The sequence below is a fragment of the Macaca fascicularis genome, chromosome 1 (assembly GCF_037993035.2).
Source record: "Macaca fascicularis isolate 582-1 chromosome 1, T2T-MFA8v1.1".
NCBI lineage: Eukaryota > Metazoa > Chordata > Mammalia > Primates > Cercopithecidae > Macaca > Macaca fascicularis.
In genome coordinates, this window is record NC_088375.1 from 100,158,408 (window position 1) to 100,180,767 (window position 22,360).

The 22,360-nt window shown below is 44.9% G+C and overlaps 1 protein-coding gene across 3 annotated transcripts; it reads left to right on the forward strand.

The window, feature by feature from the left end:
• Positions 1 to 13,228: 13,228 nt before the first annotated feature.
• ITLN1 (intelectin 1) lies at positions 13,229 to 22,341 on the forward strand. 3 transcript variants are annotated; one of them, XM_065543469.1, is made up of 8 exons: positions 13,229 to 13,415; positions 13,516 to 13,579; positions 14,920 to 15,018; positions 16,173 to 16,420; positions 17,057 to 17,215; positions 17,850 to 17,970; positions 19,144 to 19,247; positions 22,066 to 22,341. In XM_065543469.1, exons 2-8 carry the CDS (start codon positions 13,522 to 13,524, stop codon positions 22,216 to 22,218), a joined length of 942 nt encoding a protein of 313 aa, XP_065399541.1. In that variant the 5' UTR covers positions 13,229 to 13,415; positions 13,516 to 13,521; the 3' UTR covers positions 22,219 to 22,341. The 3 variants fall into 3 exon arrangements, with proteins under 3 accessions (XP_065399541.1, XP_005541291.3, XP_005541290.3); XM_005541234.4 differs by having other exon boundaries at positions 13,229 to 13,393; XM_005541233.4 differs by having other exon boundaries at positions 13,229 to 13,338.
• The last annotated feature ends 19 nt before the right edge of the window (positions 22,342 to 22,360 follow it).

Consider the following 22,360-nt stretch of genomic DNA (forward strand, 5'->3'; position numbering starts at 1 on the left):
TTTATTCTCTTTGAAGCAATTGCGAATGGGAGTTCACTCATGATTTGGCTCTCTGTTTGTCTGTTATCAGTATATAGGAATGCTTGTGATTTTTGCAGATTGATGTTGTATCCTGAGACTTTGCTGAAGTTGCTTATCAGCTTAAGAAGATTTTGGCTGAGATGATGGAGTTTTCTAAATATACAATCATGTCATCTTCAAAGAGGGACAATTTGACTTCCTCTTTTCCTAATTTAATACCCTTTATTTCTTTCTCTTGCCTGATTGCCCTGGACAGAACTTCCAACACTATGTTGAATAGGAGTGATGAGAGAGGGGATCCCTAACTTGTGCTAGTTTTCAAAGAGAATGCTTCCAGCTTTTGCCCATCCAGTATGATATTGGCTGTGGTTTGTCACAAATAGCTCTTATTATTTTGATATACGTCCTATCAGTATCTAGTTTATTGAGAGTTTTTAGCATGAAGGGTTGTTGAATTTTGTCAAAGGCCTTTTCTGCGTCTATTGAGATAATCATGTGGTTTTTGTCTTTGATTCTGTTTATATGATGGATTACGTTTATTGATTTGCATATGTTTAACCAGCCTTGCATTCCAAGGATGAAGCCCACTTGATCATGGTGGATAAGCTTTTTGATGTGCTGCTGGATTTGGTTTACCAGTATTTCATTGAGGATTTTTGCATCAGTGTTCATCAGGGATATTCATCTAAAATTATCTTTTTTTGTTGTGTCTCTGCCAGACTTTGGTATCAGAATGATGCTGGCCTCAGTAAAATGAGTTAGGGAGGACTTCCTCTTTTTCTATTGATTAGAATAGTTTCAGAAGGAATGCTTCCACCTCCTCTTTGTACCTCTGGTAGAATTTGGCTGTGAATCTAACTGCTCCTGGACTTGTTTTGGTTGGTGGGCTATTAATTATTGTCTCAATTTCAGAGCCTGTTATTGGTTTATTCAGGGATTCAACTTCTTTCTGGTTTAGTCTTTGGAGGCTGTATGCATCCAGGAATTTATCCATTGCTTCTAGATTTTCTAGTTTATTTGCGTTTATTTCTAGTTTATTTGCGTAGAGGTGTTTATAGTATTCTCTGGTGGTAGTCTGTATTTCTGTGGGATCAGTGGTGATATCCCCTTTATCTTTTTTTTATTGCATCTATTTGATTCTTCTCTCTTTTCTTCTTTATTAGTCTTGCCAGCAGTCTATCAATTTTGTTGATCTTTTCAAAAAACCAGCTCCTGGATTCATTGGTTTTTTGAAGGGTTTTTTGTGTCTTTGTCTCCTTCAGTTCTGTTCTGATCTTAGTTATTTCTTGCCTTCTGTTAGCTTTGGAATGTGTTTGTTCTTGCTTCTCTAGTTCTTTTAATTGTGAATTTAGGGTGTCAATTTTAAATCTTTCCTGCTTTCTCTTGTGCTACAAATTTCCCTCTACACACTGCTTTAAATGTATCCCAGAGTTTCTGGTATGTGTGTCTTTGTTCCTATTGGTTTCAAAGAACATCTTTATTTCTGCTTTCATTTTTTTAGGTACCCAGTAGTCATTCAGGAGTAGGTTGTTCAGTTTCCATGTAGTTGTGCAGTTTTGAGTGAGTTTCTTAATACTGAGTTCTAGTTTGATTGCACTGTGGTCTGAGAGACAGTTTGTTATAATTTCTGTTCTTTTACATTTGCTGAGGAGTGCTTTACTTCTACCTACGTGGTCAATTTTGGAATAAGTGTGATGTGATGCTGAGAAGAATGTATATTCTGTTGATTTGGGATGGAGAGTTGTGTAGATGTCTATTAGGTCCACTTGGTGCAGAGCTGAGTTGAAGTCCTGGATATCCTTGTTAACTTTCTGTCTTGTGGATCTGTCTAATGTTGACAGTGGGGTGTTAAAGTCTCCCATTATTATTGTGTGGGAGTCTAAGTCTCTTTGTAGTCTCTAAGGACTTGCTTTATGTATCTGGGTATTTCTGTATTGGGTGCATATATATTTGGGATAGTTAACTCTTCTTATTGAATTGATCCCTTTACCATTATGTAATGGCCTTCTTTGTCTCTTTTGATCTTTGTTGGTTTAAAGTCTGTTTTATCAGATACTAGGATTGCAACCCCTAGTTTTTCTTTGTTTTCCATTTGCTTGGTACGTCTTCTTCCATCCCTTTATTTTGATCCTATGTGTGTCTCTGAACATGAGATGGGTCTCCTGAATACAGCACACTGATGGGTCTTGACTCTTTATCCAATTTGCCAGTTTGTGTCTTTTAATTGGAGAATTTAGCACATTTACATTTAAGGTTAATATTGTTATGTGTGAATTTGATCCTGTCATTATGAATGTTAGCTGGTTAGTTTGCTCTTTAGTTGATGCAGTTTCTTTCTAGCATTGATGGTCTTAACAATTTGGCATGTTTTTGCAGTGGGTGGTACCAGTTGTTGCTTTCTATGGTTAGTGCTTCCTTCTGGAGCTCTTGTAAGTCAGGCCTGGTGGTGACAAAATCTCTCAGAATTTGCTTATTTGTAAAGGATTTTATTTCTCCTTCACTTATGAAGCTTAGTTTAGCTGGATATGAAATTCTGGGTTGAAAAGTCTTTTCTTTAAAAGTGTTGAATATTGGGTCCCACTCTCTTCTGGCTTGTAGTGTTACTGCTGAGAGTTCCTCTGTTAGTCTGATGGGCTTCCCTTTGTGGGTAACACAACCTTTCTCTCTGGCTGCCCTTAACATCTTTTCCTTCATTTCAACTTTTGTGAATCTGACAATTATGTGTCTTGAAGTTGTTCTTCTCAAAGAGTATCTTTGTGGTGTTCTCTGTATTTCCTGAATTTGAATGTTGGCCTGCCTTGCTAGGTTGGGGAAGTTCTCCTGGATAGTACCCTGAAGAGTGTTTTCCTGCTTGGTTACATTCTCCCTGTCACTTTCAGGTGCACCAATCAGACCTATATTTGGTCTCTTCACATCGTCCCATATTTCTTGGAGGCTTTGTTCTTTTCTTTTACTCTTTTTTTTCTCAAACTTCCCCTCTCGGTTCATTTCATTCATTTGATCTTCAATCACTGATACTGTTTCTCCCACTTGATCAAATCGGCTACTGAAGCTTGTGCATGCATCACGTAGTTCTCGTGCCATGGTTTTCAGTTCCATCAGGTAATTTAAGGTCTTCTCTACACTGTTTATTCTAGTTAGCCCATTTGTCTAATCTTTTTTTCAAGGCTTTTAGCTTCTTTGCGATGGGTTTGAACATCCTGCTTTAGCTCGGAGAAGATTGTTATTACCGATCTTCTGAAGCCTTCTTCTCTCAACTAGTCAAAGTCATTCTCCATCCAGCTTTGTTCCGTTGCTGGCAAGGAGCTGCAATCCTTTGAAGGAGAAGAAGCACTCTGATTTTTAGAATTTTCAGCTTTTCTGCTCTAGTTTCTCCCCATCTTTGTGGTTTTAGCTACCTTTTTGTCTTTGATGATGGTGACCTATAGATGTAGTTTTGGTGTGCATGTTCTTTCTGTTTGTTAATTTTTCTTCTAACAGTCAGGACTCACAGCTGCAGGTCTGTTGGAGTTTGCTTGAGGTCCATCCAGACCCTGTTTTCCTGGGTATCACCAGTGGAGGCTGCAGAACAGCAAATATTGCAGAAGGCAAATGTTACTGCTTGATCCTTCCTCTGGAAGCTTCATCTCAGAGGGGCACCTGTCTGTATGAGGTGTCAATTGGCCCCTACTGGGAAATGTCTCCAGTTAGACTACTCGGGCATCAGGGACCCCCTTTAGGAGGCAGTCTGTCAATTCTCAGATCTCAGACTCTGTGCTAGGAGAACCACTACTCTTTTCAAAGCTGTCAGATAGGGATGTTTAAGTCTGCTGAAGTTTCTGCTGCCTTTTGTTCAGCTATGCCCTGCCCCCACAGGTAGAGTCTACAGAGGCACGCAGGCTTCCTTGAGTTGCATTGGGCTTCACCCAGTTCGAGCTTCCTGCCTACTTTGTTTACCTATTCAAGCCTCAGCAATGGCAGATGCCCCTACCCCAGCCTCACTGCTGCCTTGCAGTTAGATCTCAGACTGCTGTGCTGGCAGTGAGTGAGTTTTGCTAGCTCCGCGAGTGAGCTAGCTCCATGGGCGTGGGACCCTCTGAGCCGGGTGTGGGATATAATCTCCTGATGTGCCGTTTGCTAAGACCATTGAAAAGCGCAGTATGCGGGTGGGAGTGTCCCGATTTTCCAGGTACCATCTGTCACGGATTCCCTTGGCTAGGTTTGGGAAATCCCCTACCCCTTGCACTTCCTGGGTGAGGTGATATCCCACCCTGCTCAATGGACTGCACCCACTGTCTGACAAGCCCTAGTGAGATGAACCCTGTACCTCAGTTGCAAAGGCAGAAATCATCCATCTTCTGCATCGCTCACACTCAGAGCTGTAGACTGGAGCTGTTCCTGTTCAGCCATCTTGGCGACTCCCACCCCTGCCCATTTTTTAATGGGGTGTTTTTTTCTTGTAAAATTGTTTGAGTTCTTTATAGATTCTGGATATTAGACCTCTGTTCAGATACATAGCTTACAAATATCTTCTCCAATTCTGTGGGTTATCTATTTACTCTGTTGATAGTTTCTCCTGCTGTGCAGAAGCTCTTTACTAAATACTGTAATTAGGTCCCATTTGTCAACTTTTGTTTTTGTTGCAATTGGTTTTGGTGTCTTCATCATGAAATCTTTTCCAGGACCTATGTCTAGAATGGTATTTCCTAGGTTTTTTTTTTCTAGGGTTTTTATAGTTTTGGGTTTTACATTTAATCTTTAGTTGATCCATCTTTAGTTGATTTTTGTATATGTGGTATGAGAAAGGGGTCCAGTTTCAATCTTTTGCATATGGATATCCAGTTATCCCAGCACCATTTATTGAATAGGGAGTCCTTTATCCTTTGCTGAGTTTTGCCAACTTTGTCAAAGATTATATGGTTGTAGGTGTGTAGCTTTACTTCTGGGCTTTCTATTCTGTTCCATTTGTCTATGTGTCTGTTTTTGTACCAGTACCAGGCTGTTTTAGTTACTGTAACATTTCAGTATAGTTTGAAGTCTGATAATGTGATGCCTCCAGCTTTGTTCTTTTTGCTTAGGATTGCTTTGGCTATTTGGGTTCTTTTTTCATTCCATATGAATTAAATTAAATTAAATTAATTAATTTCTTTGAGACAGAATCTCCCTCTGTCACCCAGGCTGGACTGCAGTGGTGTTATCTTAGTTCATTGCAACCTCCACCTTCTGGGCTCAAGTGATCCTCCTACCTGAGTAGCTGAGATTACAGGCATATGCCACCACAGCTGGCTAAGTTTTGTATTTTTAGTAGAGATGGGGTTTTACCATGTTGCCCAGGCTGGTCTCAAACTCCTGACCTCAGGTGATCTGCCCACCTCAGCCACCCAAAGTGCTTGGATTTCAGGCATGAGCCACCATGCCCAGCCAAGAATGTCATCAGTAGTTTGATAGGAATAGCATTGATTGTGTAAATTACTTTGGGCAGTATGGTCATTTTAACAATATTGATTCTTCCTATCCATGAGCATGAAATGTTTTTCCATTTGTTTGTATTGTCTCTGATTTCTTTGAGCAGTGTTTTGTAGTTCTCATTGTAGAGGTCTTTCACCTCCCTGGTTAGCTATATTCCCGGGTAGTTTATTCCTTTTGTGGCAATTGTGAATGAGATTACATTCTTGATTTGACACTTAACTTGGATGTTGTTGCTGACTGGAAATGTTACTGATTTTTGTACACTGATTTTGAATCCTGAAACTTCGCTGGGGTTGCTTATCAGATCTAGGAGATTTTGGGCAGAGACTCTGCAGTTTCCTAGGTATAGAATCATATCATTTGCAAATAGAGACAGTTTGACTTCCTTTTTTCCTATTTAGGTCCCTTTTATTTATTTGTCTTGCCTGATTGCTCTGGCTATGACTTACAGCACCATGTTGAATAGGAGTGGTGGGAGCAACATAGTGAGACCCCATTGCTACAAAAAATTAAACAATTATCTGGTTTGGTAGTGTGTCCAGAATTGGTGGGTTCTTGGTCTCACTGACTTCAAGAATGAAGCCGCGAACCCTCACGTGAGTGTTAACAGTTCTTAAAGATGGTGTGTCTGGAGTTTGTTCCTTCTGATGTTAGGACGTGTTTGGAGTTTCTTCCTTCTGGTGGGTTCATGGTTTTCCTGGCTTCAGGAGTGAAGCTGCAGACCTTTGTGGTGAATGTTACAGTTCTGGAGGTGGCATGGACCCAAAGAGTGAGCAGCAGCAAGATTTATTACAAAGAGCAAAAGAACAAAACTTCCACAGTATGGAAGGGGACCTGAGCAGATTGCCCCTGGCTGGCTTGGGCAGCCTGCTTTTATTCCCTTATCTGACCCCACCCACGTCCTGCTGATTGGTCCATTTTACAGAGCGCTGATTAGTCTGCTTTACACAGAGCTGATTGGTCCATTTTGACAGAGTGCTGATTGGTGCGTTTACAATCCTTTAGCTAGACACAGTGCTACACAGAAAAGTTCTCCAAATCCCCACTAGGTTAGTTAGATACAGAGTACTGATTGGTGTATTTACAAACCTTGAGCTAGACACAGGGTGCTGATTGGTGTATTTACAATCCTTTAGCTAGACATAAAAGTTCTCCAAGTCCCTACTAGACTCAGGAGCACAACTGGCTTCACCTAGTGGATCCTGTACCTGGCCTGCAGGCAGAGATGCCCACCAGTCCCACACAGAGTGCCCACACTCCTCAGTCCTTGGGCGGTTGATGGCACCGGGTGCCGCAGTGTAGAGAGCAGCGCTCATCCGGGAGGCTTCGGCGTGCAGGAGCCCATGGCGGGGGAGGGGGGAAGGGGGAAGGGGGAGAAGAGGGGAGGGCGGAGGGGGGGTTGCTTGGCGGCTTGCAGGTACCAAGCCCTGCCCCATGGGGAGGCAGCTGAGGCCCAGTGGGCAGGCACTGCTGGGTGAGCCGGCGCACCCTCTGCAGCTGCTGGCCCGGGTGCTAAGCCCTTCACTGCCCTCTGGGCCGGCAGTGCTGGCCGCTGCTCGGAGTGTGGGGCCCGCGGAGCCCACGCCCACCCAGAACTGGCGCTGGCCCAGGAGTGCCAGGCACAGCCCAGGTTCCCGCTGGCGCATCTCCCTCCACACATCCTGGCAAGCAGAGGAAGCTGACTCCGGCCTCGGCCAGCCCACAGAGGGGCTTCCACAGTGCCGTGGTGGGCTGAAGGGCTCCTCAAGTGCTGCCAGAGGGGACGCAGAGGCTGAGAGGCGCCAAGAGCAAGGGCTGCTAGCATGTTGTCACCTCTCAGTAGCATGTGCCTGTAGTCCCAACTACTCAGGAGGCAGAGGTGGGAGTATTGCTTGAGCCAAGGAGGTCGAGGCTGCAGTTGGCCATGATTGTACCACTGTACTCTAGCCTGGGTGACAGAGCAAGACCATGTCTAAAAAAAAAAAAAAAAAAAAATCGAGTATTTGTCTTGGACGTAGATACAGTTCTATTTCCTTTTGTTAAAACATCCGGAAATAAATAGTTCAATATTTTCTCTCCACAAATAAAGTATTAGCTTAACAAATATGGTGCCTCATAAACCTTTTCTTAAGAACTGTAGTGAGAAACATGTAAACAATGAAAAGGTCATGTTACTGTGTTAAGACAGTAATGGGCATAAGGGATGTGGCAACACTGAGGAGGGAGTGATCCATTCCATTACTGAGGGAGAAGAGGCATAAGTGACATTTATGCTCAGGAAATTGAGGAATGACACTGGGACAGAAATGGCAAAGCAGGTATTGAAGCATCAGAGGAAGTTTGTCGTGGATCAGTGATTCCAAAATGTAGTCTGGGGGCCCGTGATACTCTAGAATGACCCCCCACCACAAGAGTGTTTTCATTGGTTTGTAGCAAAATGAGAAAAGTAAGAAAAAATATTATTTTTCATAAAACTAAATTTATTCAAGCTGAAAATTTATGTTTATTTTGAGACGATGTCTTTCCTGTGCTGTCATTGATATATATATTCGTGAAATCAGGTGTGTTTCTATATATAAGCATCAAGCAATTAGAAAATAAAATTTCTACAATATAGCATTTATAATAGCATCAAAAAATGTCACACACTGCCAAGCGTGGTGGCTTATGCCTGTAATCCCAGCACTTTGGAAGGTCAAGGTTGTAAGGATTGCTTGAACCCAGGAGCTGGAGAGCAGCTAGGGCAACAGAGTGAGATCCCATCTCTACAAAAAATAAAACAATTAGTTGGCCATAGTGATATGTACCTGTGTTCTCAGCTACTTAGGAGGCTGAGGTGGGAGAATCACTTGCCTGGGTGACAGAGTGAGACCTTGTCTAAAAAAAAAAAAAATCAAATACTAAGGAACAAGTAAGAAACAATACACAAAATCCCTGTAAGTGAGAGGTGACAATGTGCTAGCAGCCCTCACTCTCAGCACCTCCTCGGCCTGGGAGTCCACTCTGGCGGCGCTTGAGGAGCCCTTCAGCCTCCCACGGCACCGTGGGAGCCTCTCTCTGGGCAGGCTGAGGGCGGAGCCGCCTCTGCTTGTGGGGAGGTGTGGAGGGAGAGGTGTGGGCGGGAACTGGGGCTGCGCGCAGCGCTAGCTGGCCAGTGCGAGTTCTGGCAGGCGCGGGCGCCGGCTTGGCGGGCCTTGCAGGTGGAGCGGCCTGCTGGTCCCCCGGCCCAGGGCAGTGAGGGGCTTAGCACCCTGACCAGCAGCTGCGGAGGTTGCGCTGGGTCCCCCAGACCCCAGCCTTAGCTGCCTCCCCACGGGGCAGCGGTCTGGACTTGCAGCCCGCCGTGTCTGAGCTCACCGCCCTGTGGTGGGCTCCCTCATGGCCTGAGCCTCCCCTACGTGCGCTGCCGCCTGCTACGTGGCAACCGGTCCCATTGACAGCCCAAGGGCTGAGGAGTGCAGGCCCAGCTCTGGACTGGAGGGCAGCTCTGCCTGCAGCCCTGGTGCAGGATCCACTAGGTGAAGCCAGCTGGGCTCCTGAGCTGAATGGCGATTTGGATAACTTTTATGTCTAGCTAGAGGATGGTAAATACACCAATCAGTACTCTGTGTCTAGTTCAAGGTTTGTAAATACACCAATTGGTACTCTGTATCTCGCTAACTCTGTGTCTGGCTAACCTAGTGGGAACTTGGAGAACTTTTCTGTCTAGCACTCTGTACCTAGCTCAAGGATTGTAAAGGCGCCAATCAGCACTCTGTCAAAACGGACCAATCAGCTCTCTGTAAAATAGACCAATCAGCCCTCTGTAAAATGGACCAATCAGCAGGATGTGGGTGGGGTCAGATAAGGGAATAAAAGTAGGGCACTGGAGGCAGCAGTGGCAACCCTTTGGGGTCCCCTTCCACACTGTGGAAGCTTTGTTCTTTGCTCTTTGCAATAAATCTTGCTGCTGCTCACTCTTTGGGTCCACGCTGCCTTTATGAGCTGTAACACTCATAGCAAAGGTCTGCAGCTTCACTCATGAAGCCAATGAGACCACCAACCCACTGGGAAGAATGAACAACTTCAGATGCGCTGCCTTTAAGAGCTGTAACACTCACCATGAAGGTCTGCAGCTTCACTCCTGACAGCAAGACCACTAACCCACCAGAAGGAAGAAGCTCCAGACACATCTGAACGTCTGAAGGAACAAACTCCAGACACACCATCTTTAAGAACTGTAACACTCACTGCGAGGGTCCGTGGCTTCATTCTTGAAGTCAGTGAGACCAAGAACCCACCAATTCCGGACACATAAGGAAGATGTTACATGTGAAAAAGCAATAAAAACACAAATAAATGAAGAAACAGGCCACACTCAATATTTTAAAGACAAAAATTATTTCTAAAATGATCTACAGATTCAATGTAATTCCAATAAAATTCTAAAGGGTGTGTGTGTGTGTGTGTGTGTGTGTGTGTGTGTGTGTAGAGGCAAACGACCAAGAATAACCAAAAAAAGAACAACAAAGTGAGAAGCCTTGCTCTACTGGATATCAAGACATTTTATAAATCTAAAATATTTGGGCCAGGCACGATGGCTCACACCTGTAATTCCAGTACTTTGGGAGGCTGAGTTGGGTAGATCACAAGGTCAGGTGTTCAAGACCAATCTGACCAACAAGATGAAATCCTGTCTCTACTAAAAATACAAAAATCAGCCAGGCGTGGTAGTGCATGCCTGTAATCCCAGCTACTCGGGAGGCTAAGGTAGGAGAATCGCTTGAACCCGGGAGGCGGAGGTTGCAGTGAGCCGAGATCGCGCCATCGCACTCCAGCCTTGGCGATAGATAGCGGCTCTGTCTCAAAAAAAAAAAAAAAAAAAAAAAAAAAAAAAAAAAATCTATCTATCTATCTATCTATCTATATATATCTATATATAAAATATTTGGAACAATATGGTATGCACACAAGGAAGTGCTGCTTTCCATCACAGGCCAGTGATTACTTTTTGGGAGGGAGCTCTGTTATCTGGAAGCAGCATATGGGAAGCTGCTGGGTGCTGCCAAAGTTTCATTTCTGGGCTAGGATGATAATTACACATCCTATTTGGCTTTTTTGAAATTCATTAAACTGCCTATTTAATGTCATATCTTTTTCTGTATGTGTAATTTTATAATAAAGCTTCTCCAAGTCACTTGGAGATGTAGATGTGGAACTGGAGTGAGTTGGTGGGGAGGGGCTTTCTTCCACACTCTTACATCTTTGTGCACATACATACTGTCACATATGTACCTATACTCCCAGCACTTTGGGAGGTTGAGGCAGGAGGATTGCTTGTGCCCAGGAGCTCAAGACCAGCCAGGCCAACATGGTGAGAACCCGTCTCTACAAAAAATACAAAAGTTAGCAGGGTGTGGTGGTGTGTGCCTATAGTCCCAGGTACTTGGGAGGCTGAGGCGGGAGGATCACCTAAGCCTAGGAGGTTGAGGTTGCAGTAAGCTGAGATCGTGCCACTGCACTCCATCCAGCCTGGGCAGTAGAATGAGACCCTGTCTCAACATAAATAAATACATAAAATAAAGAGAAGCTGCTGTCAAGCAATACTGGATCTTGCCCTCTCTCTCAATTTTCTATTTCCTGAGGTAATAGATTTACTTTTTAGAAAAGCCACTTTGAGATGGGGTTTCTATTAGTTACAGCGAAAAAGAACCAGACTAAACTAAATCAATGTCCAGGGCAGTGGGGTTTAGAGGAAGTTGTGTGGGGAACAGATTCAAGAGAAAGTAGGGGCAGAATCAATGAGATGCAGTCACTGATTGGATGATGTTGGTTAGAAGGGGTAATGTCCCTAAAATAGATGTACCGTTTTCCCAGTCTATTAGATGGCATCATGTACCGCTAAGGATGAGATGCATAATGATATTAAAGATGTCAAAATACCAAAAAAGTGTCTTAGGATCAACTAAAGAAATTACTAGAACTATAAATTTTCTTTCTTTCTTTTATTTTTTTTGCAAATATGTTACTGTTTTATTAATTAAGCCATTAGGTTTTCAGGTGGTTAGTTACACAGTAATGAACAACTGAGGGGATGTTTAATTTTTTCTCTAGATCTTGAGCCCTTGTTGTTAACTTTATATACACGTATTTACTACCGTAAACTGTAAATTTAGAGACTTTATTTATTTATTTATTTTAGACGGAGTTTCACTCTTATTTCCCAGGCTGGAGTGTAGTGGTGCGATCTCGGCTCACTGCAACCTCTGCCTCCCGGGTTCAAGCGATTCTCCTGCCTCAGACTCCCGAGTAGCTGGGATTACAGGTGCCTGCCACCACGCCCAGATAATTTTATATTTTTAGTAGAGACAGGGTTTCACCATATTGATCAGGCTGGTCTTGAACACCTGACCTCAAGTGATCCACCCACCTCGGCCTCCCAAAGTGCTGGGATTACAGGCGTAAGCCATCGTGCCTGGTGAGACCTCTATTTCTAAGATAATTAATCATTTTCTGCATACACAGAGCAAATAGCTTCTAATAGATTTTAAATTTACAAAAGTATAACTTTTTTTGCAGTTTTTCTTCTTGGGCGCTATTTTATTTTCTTCTATCAATATATGAGTATTTTGTGCAAATCAGTACTTTGAACCAACAAATAGTAAATATTAGCTTAACAAAAAAGATATTCACAATCTTCGTAACAAAAGATTGCAGTATTATTAATGCTACAATGACATTATGTATTAGGTGTATGATATCACTGGGGAAGAACTGAGCAATTCTATTATAGCTGCAGGGTGGCATTTGAGAACTTCATGACATAGGAACAGGAATAAGACAGGAGGTTCGAAGCATCAGAGAGGTTTCATATTGATTCAGTTTCAAATGAAGTCTGTAGTAAATTTTCCCTAGTTTGTGGCAAAATGACAAAATTAAAGACAAAGTAGTGAGTCTTTGTGTGAAGCTAAATTTATTCAAACTAAAGATTTACACATTTTTAAAAAATCTTTTATTCTTTTTTGTGTGTGTTTTGTATCTCTTTCCCCCTATTCCTTTTTACCACATTATTCAGAAATGATCAGTTTCCCATCTTGTTAAAATTTCCTTTTTCTATTTCTATGAAATGATAATTATGGCCAATGTTTGATTTCATTTTATTTATTTATTTATTTAGAGATACGGTCTTGCTCTGTTACCTAAGCTGGAATACAGTGGCATGATCATAATTCACTGAATCTTCTGTCTCCGGGGCTCAAGAACCCTCCCGCCTTGCCTCAGCCCCGCCTGAGACTACAGGCAAGTGCCACCATGCCATGCTCATTTTTTAATTTTTATTTTTAGTAGAGAAGTGGTTGCTCTATGTTGCCCAGGCTGGTCTCAAACTCCTGAGTTCAAAGTGATCCTCCTGCCTTGGCCTCCCAAAGCATTGGGATTTGAGCCAATGTGCCAAGCCAGCAGATGCTTAATTTAGAGAAAGTTTTTATTTTGCACAAAAGAAAGGCACAAAACCCCAAAATCAATGCCAACTCTTGTTAGTCTCTTTGTCTACTTGTTTTGTTTTCGTGGACTTTGACACAGGTTCATGAAACCCCCAGATCCAGGAACAATGCTAGTAGGCAATATTTAGGATTGGTTTTTTTCTTCAGAACCTGTTAATTCCACTGTGTAAATTACCTCCCTGAGATAACCAGAAACCTCCCCAGCACTGGGCATTGTGCCAGGGGAGGGTGAGGCTGGAAACCTGGGTTTGACCCTGCTAGGCTTTCTCCATAAAGGTTTCAGCCCCTCATCCCACATCAGGAGTGTTTTTGGAGAAAGCTGCACTCTGTTAAGCTCCAGGCTGCAGTGTAGAGAGGGAGTGAAGGAGCTCTCTGTACCCAAGTAAAGTGCAGCTGAGACTCCGACAAGGTCTGTGAGTTGGGGGAACCCTGTTTTCAGCTTACGTCTGCTTTTGGTCTCGGAGGTGTGTGAGGTTTAAACAAAAGGCAAGGGCTTTTGGAGTCTTCGTAGGACTGGACAGGGGTGGGACAGGGATGTAGAGAAAAATGATGGGCAAGACGGTGACCTTCATCTTGCTTTCTTTAGATTACGATGAACCAACTCAGCTTCCTGCTTTTTCTCATTGCGGCCACCAGAGGGTGGATTACAGGTGAGTCACGCTGTTAGGGACAGAGTTCCTTCAGCTGGGTGGCTCCTGGGATCCTGGTCTCTCCCAGGACACAGAGCATGTCTTTGAGATGCACAGAGGCCGGCTTGCATGTAGACTGAGTGCCAATTTCTGGTCTCTGGTGGGATCTGGCCTGTGGCAGTGAGCGTGTTGCTTGAGGCATGTCCTGGGTCCAGGCTCTGTGCTTTTGTGTGGCCCTGAGGGGGCTGTGGTAAGAACTGTGCCACCTCCCAGCCACTGCCCACTCCTGTGGTCTTGGCTGTGGGATTTCCATGGGAACTACATGGTCTGCTTTGTGCCTGGAGAACGTTCTCTTCACAGTCTTCCTCACTACAACAAGAATAACAATGACATTTAAAAATTTGTATTTCCCTTCACTGTAATTTTTTTTTTTTTTAAGGAAAAGGCTGTTTCAAAATATCTTCTTACTTCATCTTTGCAAAATCACTGTTTATTAACGGTGTTTTAGGTATGAGAAGACTGAGATCAGTCACCTCTGACCTCAAAGCTTTTCCCCTAGACTGTTCGAATAGTTTGCACTTTTTGGAGTAGAGGTTAGTCTCACTGCTCCCTACTTCACATCCCATGTTTCAGCCATATTAAGCAGTTTGTAGCTCTACAGCTGGGCCATGCTGTATTTTTTTTTTTTCTCTAGGCCTGTGGATATGCTGTTTTCCCTGCCTTGGATTCTCTTCCTACTGATAAATCATGTTTATTCTCTCAGAAGAAGCTACGATGTCACCTGGACTGAAGGTCTTCTGTGACTAAGACATGAGACAACCCCTCTTGCCTCCTTCTCCCAGGCAACTGCCCTGCTCGCTGTCTGGCCTTTCCATTCTCCATTCTTACCTCAGAGTCTTTCTTTCATTCTCTTGAGTTTGTCTTTCTTCTACCATTTATTCTTCTCAATCCAATTTTCTGATGACTTGTCATCAGTTCCCTCTAGAGGCAAGCTCTTGCTGGGGAAGTTTAATGTCTTTGATTACTCAGTGCTTAGGGCAGGCAGGACCCAGCACAAGGGCAGGTCATGTGGCGGGAGGCCCGCATTAAGCCTGTGCTGGCTGTTGCATCGGACGGGCTGAGTGGGTGTGAAGCTGCTGGGCTGAGTGGATGTGATGCTGATGGGCTGAGTGGGTGTGACGCTGCTGGGCTGAGTGGATGTGACGCTTATGGGCTGAGTGGATGTGACACTGGCTGTCTCAGGCCTTACCACCCTGGCATTGAGGTTCTGCTACAGTGGTGGAATGAGTGTGACTGCTGATAGGAGAGGCTAGGTTTTGTGTCAGACCAGGAATGAGAATCAAACTCTGTATATTCCGTAGATGAGGCTAATACTTACTCCAAGGAATGGACCTGTTCTTCGTCTTCATCTCTGCCCAGAACCTGCAAGGAAATCAAAGACAAGTGCCCTAGTGCATGTGGTGAGTGATAAACACTCAAACAGAGCTCAGTGAGGGTATCAGGATTGTGTCTTCTGGGAGCCATTTTGTCTTTTAGTTAAAAAAATTGCGGTAAAGTATATGTATACACATTAAAATTTGCGTAATATTTGCCATTTTAAGCAATAGTAAGTGTGCAATTCAGTGGCATTCGTTACCTTCAAGGTTGTGCAACCATCACTGCTATCCATATGCAGAACTTTTTTATTACCACAAACAGAAACTCTTTACTTAATAACTAGGAGGGGCCGGATGCGGTGGCTCACACCTGTAAAGTGCTCACCCAGCACTTTACGAGGCTGTGGCAGGTGGGTGTGGTGGTGCACACTTGTAATTCCAGCTACTTGGGAGGCTGAAGTGGGAGGATCGCTTGAACTCAGGAGGCAGAGGTGGCAGTGAGCTGAGATGGTGCTACTGCATACCAGCCTGGGCAACAGAGTGAGGCTCCATCTCAAAAACAACAACAACAACAAAACAAAACAAAAAATAACACGGAGTTATTAAGCAATAACTCCCTTCCCTCAGTCTCTGGTAGCTGCATTCTACTTTCTGTCTGTATGAATTTGCCTAGCGTAGTTACCTCATGTAATTGGAGTCATACAGTATTTGTCCTTTGATGTCTGACTTATTTCATTTAGCACAGTGTTTTGAGGGTTTGTCCATGTTGTAGCATGGGTATTTCATTCCCTTTTATCCATTGTTGATACATATATGCACACACACCATGTTTTGTTTATTCATTCACCTGTTGGTGAATATTTGAATTGTTTCTTCTGTTTGACTCTTGTGACTAATGCTGCGATAAACACTGGTGCAAAAGCATCAGCTTGAGACCCTGTTTTCAATTGTTTTGGGGACAGAACTGCACTGGAATTGCTGGGTCATACGATAATTCCATGTTTAACTTTATGAAAAATGTCACTGGGATTTTATACAATTCTATGTTCTGCCTCAGTTACAGGAACATGATCTTCTGAACTCAGGGAGGCCCTAGTAGCCCTGGGAACACTGAGTGATGTGACTCAGGACAGGAGCCTGTAGGCCATGTTTCTGGTTTCTAGGGCCTTTCTTGTCATGGGGCTGAGATGAACCCTCATCTCTCAGACAGTGAGGCTCTGGGCTGGTTCTCTCTACAGATGGCCTGTATTTTCTCCGCACTGAGAATGGTGTTGTCTACCAGACCTTCTGTGACATGACCTCTGGGGGTGGTGGCTGGACCCTGGTGGCCAGCGTGCACGAGAATAACATGCATGGGAAGTGTACAGCGGGTGATCGCTGGTCCAGTCAGCAGGGCAGCAAAGCAGACTACCCAGAGGGGGACGGCAACTGGGCCAACTACAACACCTTTGGGTCTGCAGAGGCAGCCACGAGTGATGACTACAAGGTTGGTGCCACTTCCCACCCACTAGGGTGAGGGTGAGGAGTGGAGTGTGGCTGACCACAAGCCTGCAGGGGGGAGGGCTGGAAGGTGGGGATGTGGGGAAGGGCTGGAGAAGAAGAGAGAAATACTTGCACCTTTTTTTTTCTTTTCTTGAGACGGAGTTTCACTCTGTTGCCCAGGTTGGAGTGCAATGGTGTGATCTTGGCTCATAGCAACCACTGCCTCCTGGGTTCAAGTGATCCTCTGCTTCAAAAGTAGCTGGGATTATAAGTGCTCACTACCACACTTGGCTAGGTTTTGTACTTTTAGTAGAGACGAGTTTTCTCCTTGTTGGCCGGGCTCGTCTCGAATTCCTGACCTCAAGTGATCTGCCCACCTTGGTCTCCAAAAGTGCTGGGATTACAGGCATGAGCCACCACGCCCAGCCAACTTACATGTAGAATCACAACTTCCTCCTAACAAGGCCGTTAGGGCCCTGGGTGTGGTGGGATCATCTGCTGGGAGTGGGGTGTCTGAGTGTGGCTGGCCATCTGCTCACCTGGAGTCCAGAGCTCTCAGTCCAGCCGAGGCTGCATGTGTGGACCTTCTACCTCCTGGGACCTCCTGGCCCGGTCAGGCTCAGTGTCTGTTGCTTTCCAGAACCCTGGCTACTATGACATCCAGGCCAAGGATCTGGGCATCTGGCATGTGCCCAACAAATCCCCCATGCAGCATTGGAGAAACAGCTCCCTGCTGAGGTACCACACTGACACTGGCTTCCTCCAGACACTGGGACATAATCTGTTTGGCCTCTACCAGGTACAGAGGGCTGCTAGCTGGGACTGGTTTTCATGGGTGTTCAGAAAGCAAGTGTTAGAGGTTGGGCAGGAATCATTTTTCAATGGGCCTGTCTCCCATGTTCTTCTAACCTATATTTGCTAATGGCTTCTGTTGCTTTTCTTAGGAATTCTGAGCCAGGCAAGAGAAAAGATCTATGGGAGGAGTGGGGGCCTGGGGGAGGGATAGCATTAGAAGAAATACCTAATGTAAATGACGGGTTAATGGGTGCAGCAAACCAACATGACACATGTATGCCTATGTAACCAACCTGCACATTGTGCACATGTACCCTAGAACCTAGAGTATAATAATAATAATAATAATAATAATAATAATAAATTAAAGACCTATGGGAGAGGACAGAGGGGGCAGGAAGAGTGTGGGTGGGTTGGGGAGAATGAGAGAGAGAATGAAGTGGTCTAGGCTGCCGCAGAATCACAGCTCCTGAGTAACTGGCAGCAGTACCAGGGAAAGATTCTTATTTTGACTGGTTTTGAAGTAATCTCAGTTACTGAGAAAGCATTGTTTCCCCTCTATGAATGGCAGCATCCCAGGAGATGCTGGTAATGGCAAATCTGTTGTCTTTACTCCATGACTTTTTCTTTCTTTGTAGAAATTCCCAGTGAAATATGGAGTAGGACAGTGTATTACTGACAACGGCCCGGCGATCCCTGTGGTCTATGATTTTGGTGATGCCCAGAAAACAGCATCTTATTATTCACCCTATGGCCAGCGTGAGTCTTTGATGATCCTCTGAACTCTTAGTAGGAAAGGGAATACATTCAACTGTGCTAGGTAACAGTTATGCATCCGACTGAGGCCTGGTTCTCTTCTGTAATGTTCCCTGTATTGCCTCACTTGTTTTGCATGGCTGCCTTTGAGATCTGAACTGTTATTAACGTCATTTTAGGAAACTGAAGCACTGAGAGGTTTAGAATCTTGCCAAGATCACAGGCATGTGTGGAAGAGTTATCAATTAGGGTGAGAAATTTGGCTCCAGACTTTTTTTTTTCTTGAGATGGAGTTTCACTCTTGTTGCCCAGGCTGGAGTGCAATTGTGCAGTTTTGGCTCACCACAACCTGTGCCTCCCAGGTTCAAATGATTTTCCTGTCTCAGCCTCCCAAGTAGCTGGAATTACAGGTGCCTGCCACCATGCCTGGCTAATTTTTGTAGTTTTAGTAGAGATGGGGTTTCACCATGTTGACCAGGCTGGTCTCCAACTCCCGACCTTAGGCGATCCACCCGCTTTGGCCTCCCAAAGTGTTGGAATTACAGGTGTGAGCCACCATGCCCAGCCAGGCTGCAGACTCCAGACTCTTCACTCCTAACAACCCACTCTCAGCCCTGCAGGAGCTTGTTAGGACCAGGCCAGGCCATGTGTATAGAACAACCAAAAAAATGGCAGGACTTTTTCTTCCTATTGTGAGTTTATTTTGTGTGAAGCCAAAGTTGGTAGTGTAGTTTGCTTCACAGAGCCTGAGCATATATTATGGAACTCAAAGCTGTTATTGTTTACATTTGGGAGTTGAGAGTTTAAAACAAAGGAGAAAAGAAAAATGTAAATAGGAACAGAGTGAATACATCTGTTAACTGCTGAAACTCAGTTCTTGTAGATGTTCAGTGGTGATCTTCCCGCAAAGTTGAATTTCTCTTCACAAGCCTCTGGCAGATGAGGAACCCTCTCTGAGGACCAGCTCTTGCTCTCTGGGGTTGGGAAAAGTTCCCTCTTAGCTAAGTTTGAGGCCAGGATGCACCAGCCATTGGCCACAGAGGTGCTGGGCTCCACCAGTACGGCTGGAGTGTTGGGCTGTAGCCTGAGCTTTGGCATCGAGAATCTCAGGGCTGGCCTAACGAAAGTGATTTCTAGCATCTTCCTTGAATGATGTTTTGTGCCTCTTGTTTTCAGTGGAGTTCACTGCGGGATTTGTTCAGTTCAGGGTATTTAATAATGAGAGAGCAGCCAACGCCTTGTGTGCTGGAATGAAGGTCACTGGATGTAACACTGAACACGTGAGTCTCTGTGGGGACCACAAGGACCTGTGAGTAAGGTCGCGTTTGTCAGTGTGTGTTGGTATGTGTGTGTGTGTTGAGTGTGGTATGACTGGTGTATGTGTGTATGTGTGTGGTTGTGTGACATTCTCTTGCTCATTGCTGGGCTTCAGGGGCCAGGGCTGTGGGACCCTTTGTCCAGGTGTACACATCCTGTCCCTCTGAGGACCAAAATCAAGGAGTGAGGCTTCAAAGAACCATTGCTGGGTGCTCAGGCTTTGTGAGAAAACACTTAATCGCTTGGAGGTGGGGTGAGGTTTGTGTGCGGAAACATTCTGTAGTAGTCTTTAGAGCTGAGATTCCTTGCGAAACACAGGTGTTATTTTTCTTCATCTGAGATTTATATTTCAGAGGAAACCTGGGCCTCCCCAACCCTAGCCATGGTTTGCCTAGATACACACTGCACTGGGGAGTTGCTGGGACAGTCCTGGACATCACCTTCTAGAAACCTCACTCAGGCCATCCCTTGGGTGGTTGAAATGTTAAGGTTCAGGAATCCCGAATGGTGGGATTGATAAATTCCAGTTATTTTAAATGGAATACCAGTTGTATTAGTCCATTCTCTCACTGCTATAAAGAAATACTGGCCAGGCATGGTGGCTCACGCCTGTAATCCCAGTACTTTGGGAGGCAAGGTAGGTGGATCTCTTGAGTTCAGGAGTTTGAGACCAGCCTGGGAAACATGGCGAAGCCTTGTCTCTACAAAAAATACAAAAATTAGTCAAGTGTGGTGGTTCATGCCTGTGGTCTCAGCTACTTGGGAGGCTGAGGTGGGAGGATCCGCTTAAGCCTGGGAGATGGAGGTTGCAGTGAGCCAAGATCACACCACTGTACTCCAGCCTGGGTGACAGAGTGAGACCCTGTCTAAAAAAAAAAAAAAAAAAAAAAAAAAAGAGAGAGAGAGAGAGAAAAGAAAAGAAAAAGAAATATCTGAGACAGGATAATTTATAAAGAAACGAGGTTCAATTGGCTCATGGTTCTGCAGGCTATACTGTAAATATAGTGGCTTCTGCTTCTAGGGAAGTCTCAGGAGGCTTCCAAACATGGCAGAAGGCAAAGATGGAGTGAGGTGTCTCCTGTGGCAGGAGCAGGAGTGAGGGCAGGGGATGTGCTACACACTTTTTTTTTTTTGAGACAGAGTTTTGCTCTTATTGCCCAGGCTGAAGTGCAATGGCACGATCTAGGCTCGCCACAACCTCTGCCTCCTGGGTTCAAGAGATTCTCTTGCCTGAGTCTCCCAGGTAGCTGGGTTTACAGGCATGAGCCACCACACTGGGCTAATTTTGTATTTTTAGTAGAGATGGGGTTTCTCCATGTTGGTCAGGCTGGTCTCGAACTCCTGACCTCAAGTGATCTGCCTTCCTCAGCATCCCATAGTGCTAGGATTACAGGCATGAACCTCCACGCCCAGCTGGTGCTACACACTTTTAAATGTCCAGATCTCGTGAGAAGTCACTCACTATCATGAGGACAGCATCAAAGGGCTGGTGCTAAAATCATTCATGTGAAATCACCCCAATGATCCAATCACCTCCCACAAGGCCCCACCCTCAACACTGGGGATTACAATTCGACATGAGATTTTGTGGGGACCCAAGTCCAAACCATATCACCAGTTGAATACAGAGGATGAGCAGGGAAGTCTAGAATAACATGGTTCTCATTTGGGTGAGTGTCATTTATGAAGTCAGAGTGTCTGGATGATGAATAGGTTCTGGGTCAATGAGGGATATAATTAACTTTGTTTTGGTCATTTGGGGCTTGAGATGCCTGTGTAGATATCCAAGCTGGATTTTGAGGTCTTCAGCACAAGAAGTATCTCGACAGGAGATGGAGATTTTGGGGCCATCAGTGAATTTTTAGTAATTGAGGCCACAGTGGTCATGCAATTTATAAGCCAGAGGGAGATGGGTCCTCCACTAGGGAGCAGTGCTTAGAGGATTTATGAAAGAAGAGTACAGACAGGGGCTCTGAGCATGAGTGTTTAGAAAAGTTGAAAGAAAATCAAGACAATAATGTCACCAAAGCTAAAGGAAGAGAGTTTTTTTTTTTTTTTTCTTTTGAGACAGGATCGTCACCCAGGCTGCAGTGCAATGGTGCTATCTAGGCTCACTGCAACCTCCACCTCCCAAGTTCCAGCAATTCTCCTGCCTCAGCCTCCTGAGTAGTGGGACTACAGGTGCCTGTCACCTCACCCGGCTAATTTTTTTTTTGAGAGGAGTCTCGTTCTGTCACCCAGGCTGGAGTGCAGTGGCACAATCTCGGCTCACAGCAAGCTCCGCCCCCCGGGTTGATGCCATTCTCCTGCCTCAGCCTCCCAAATAGCTGGAACTACAGGCACCTGCCAGCACACCCAGCTAATTTTTTTTTTTTTGTATTTTTAGTAGAGACAGGGCTTCACTGTGTTAGCCAGGATGGTCTCGATTTCCTGATCCACCCACCTCGGCCTCCCAAAATGCTGGGATTACAGGTGTGAGCCACCACACCTGGCCCGCACCCAGCTAATTTTTGTATTTTTTGTGGAGACAGGGTTTCATCATGTTGGCCAGGCTGGTCTAGAACTCCTGGCCTCAAGTGATCCACCTTCTTCGGCCTCCCAAACTGCTGGGATTATAGGTGAACCAAGGAAGAGAGAGAGATTTTTATGGGAAGGATAGATCAACACTGTCAATGGAGAGTCTGATGAGGACCACAGAAATGACTGGATTCGGCTGTTAAGATGGCATTGGCCTCACCGGCAGATCTCTCATTACTGCCCCTTCCTCTCTTTGTTTCCCAGCACTGCATTGGTGGAGGAGGATACTTTCCAGAGTCTAGTCCCCGGCAGTGTGGAGATTTTTCTAGTTTTGATTGGAGTGGATATGGAACTCATGTTGGTTACAGCAGCAGCCGGGAGATAACTGAGGCAGCTGTGCTTCTATTCTATCATTGAGAGCTTTGTGGGAGGGAACCCAGACCTCTCCTCCCAACCATGAGATCCCAGGGATGGAGAACAACTTACCCAGTAGCTACAATGTTATGGCAGAAGAGAAACTAATAAATCATATTGACTCAAGGCTTGGTGTTTCTGTGAA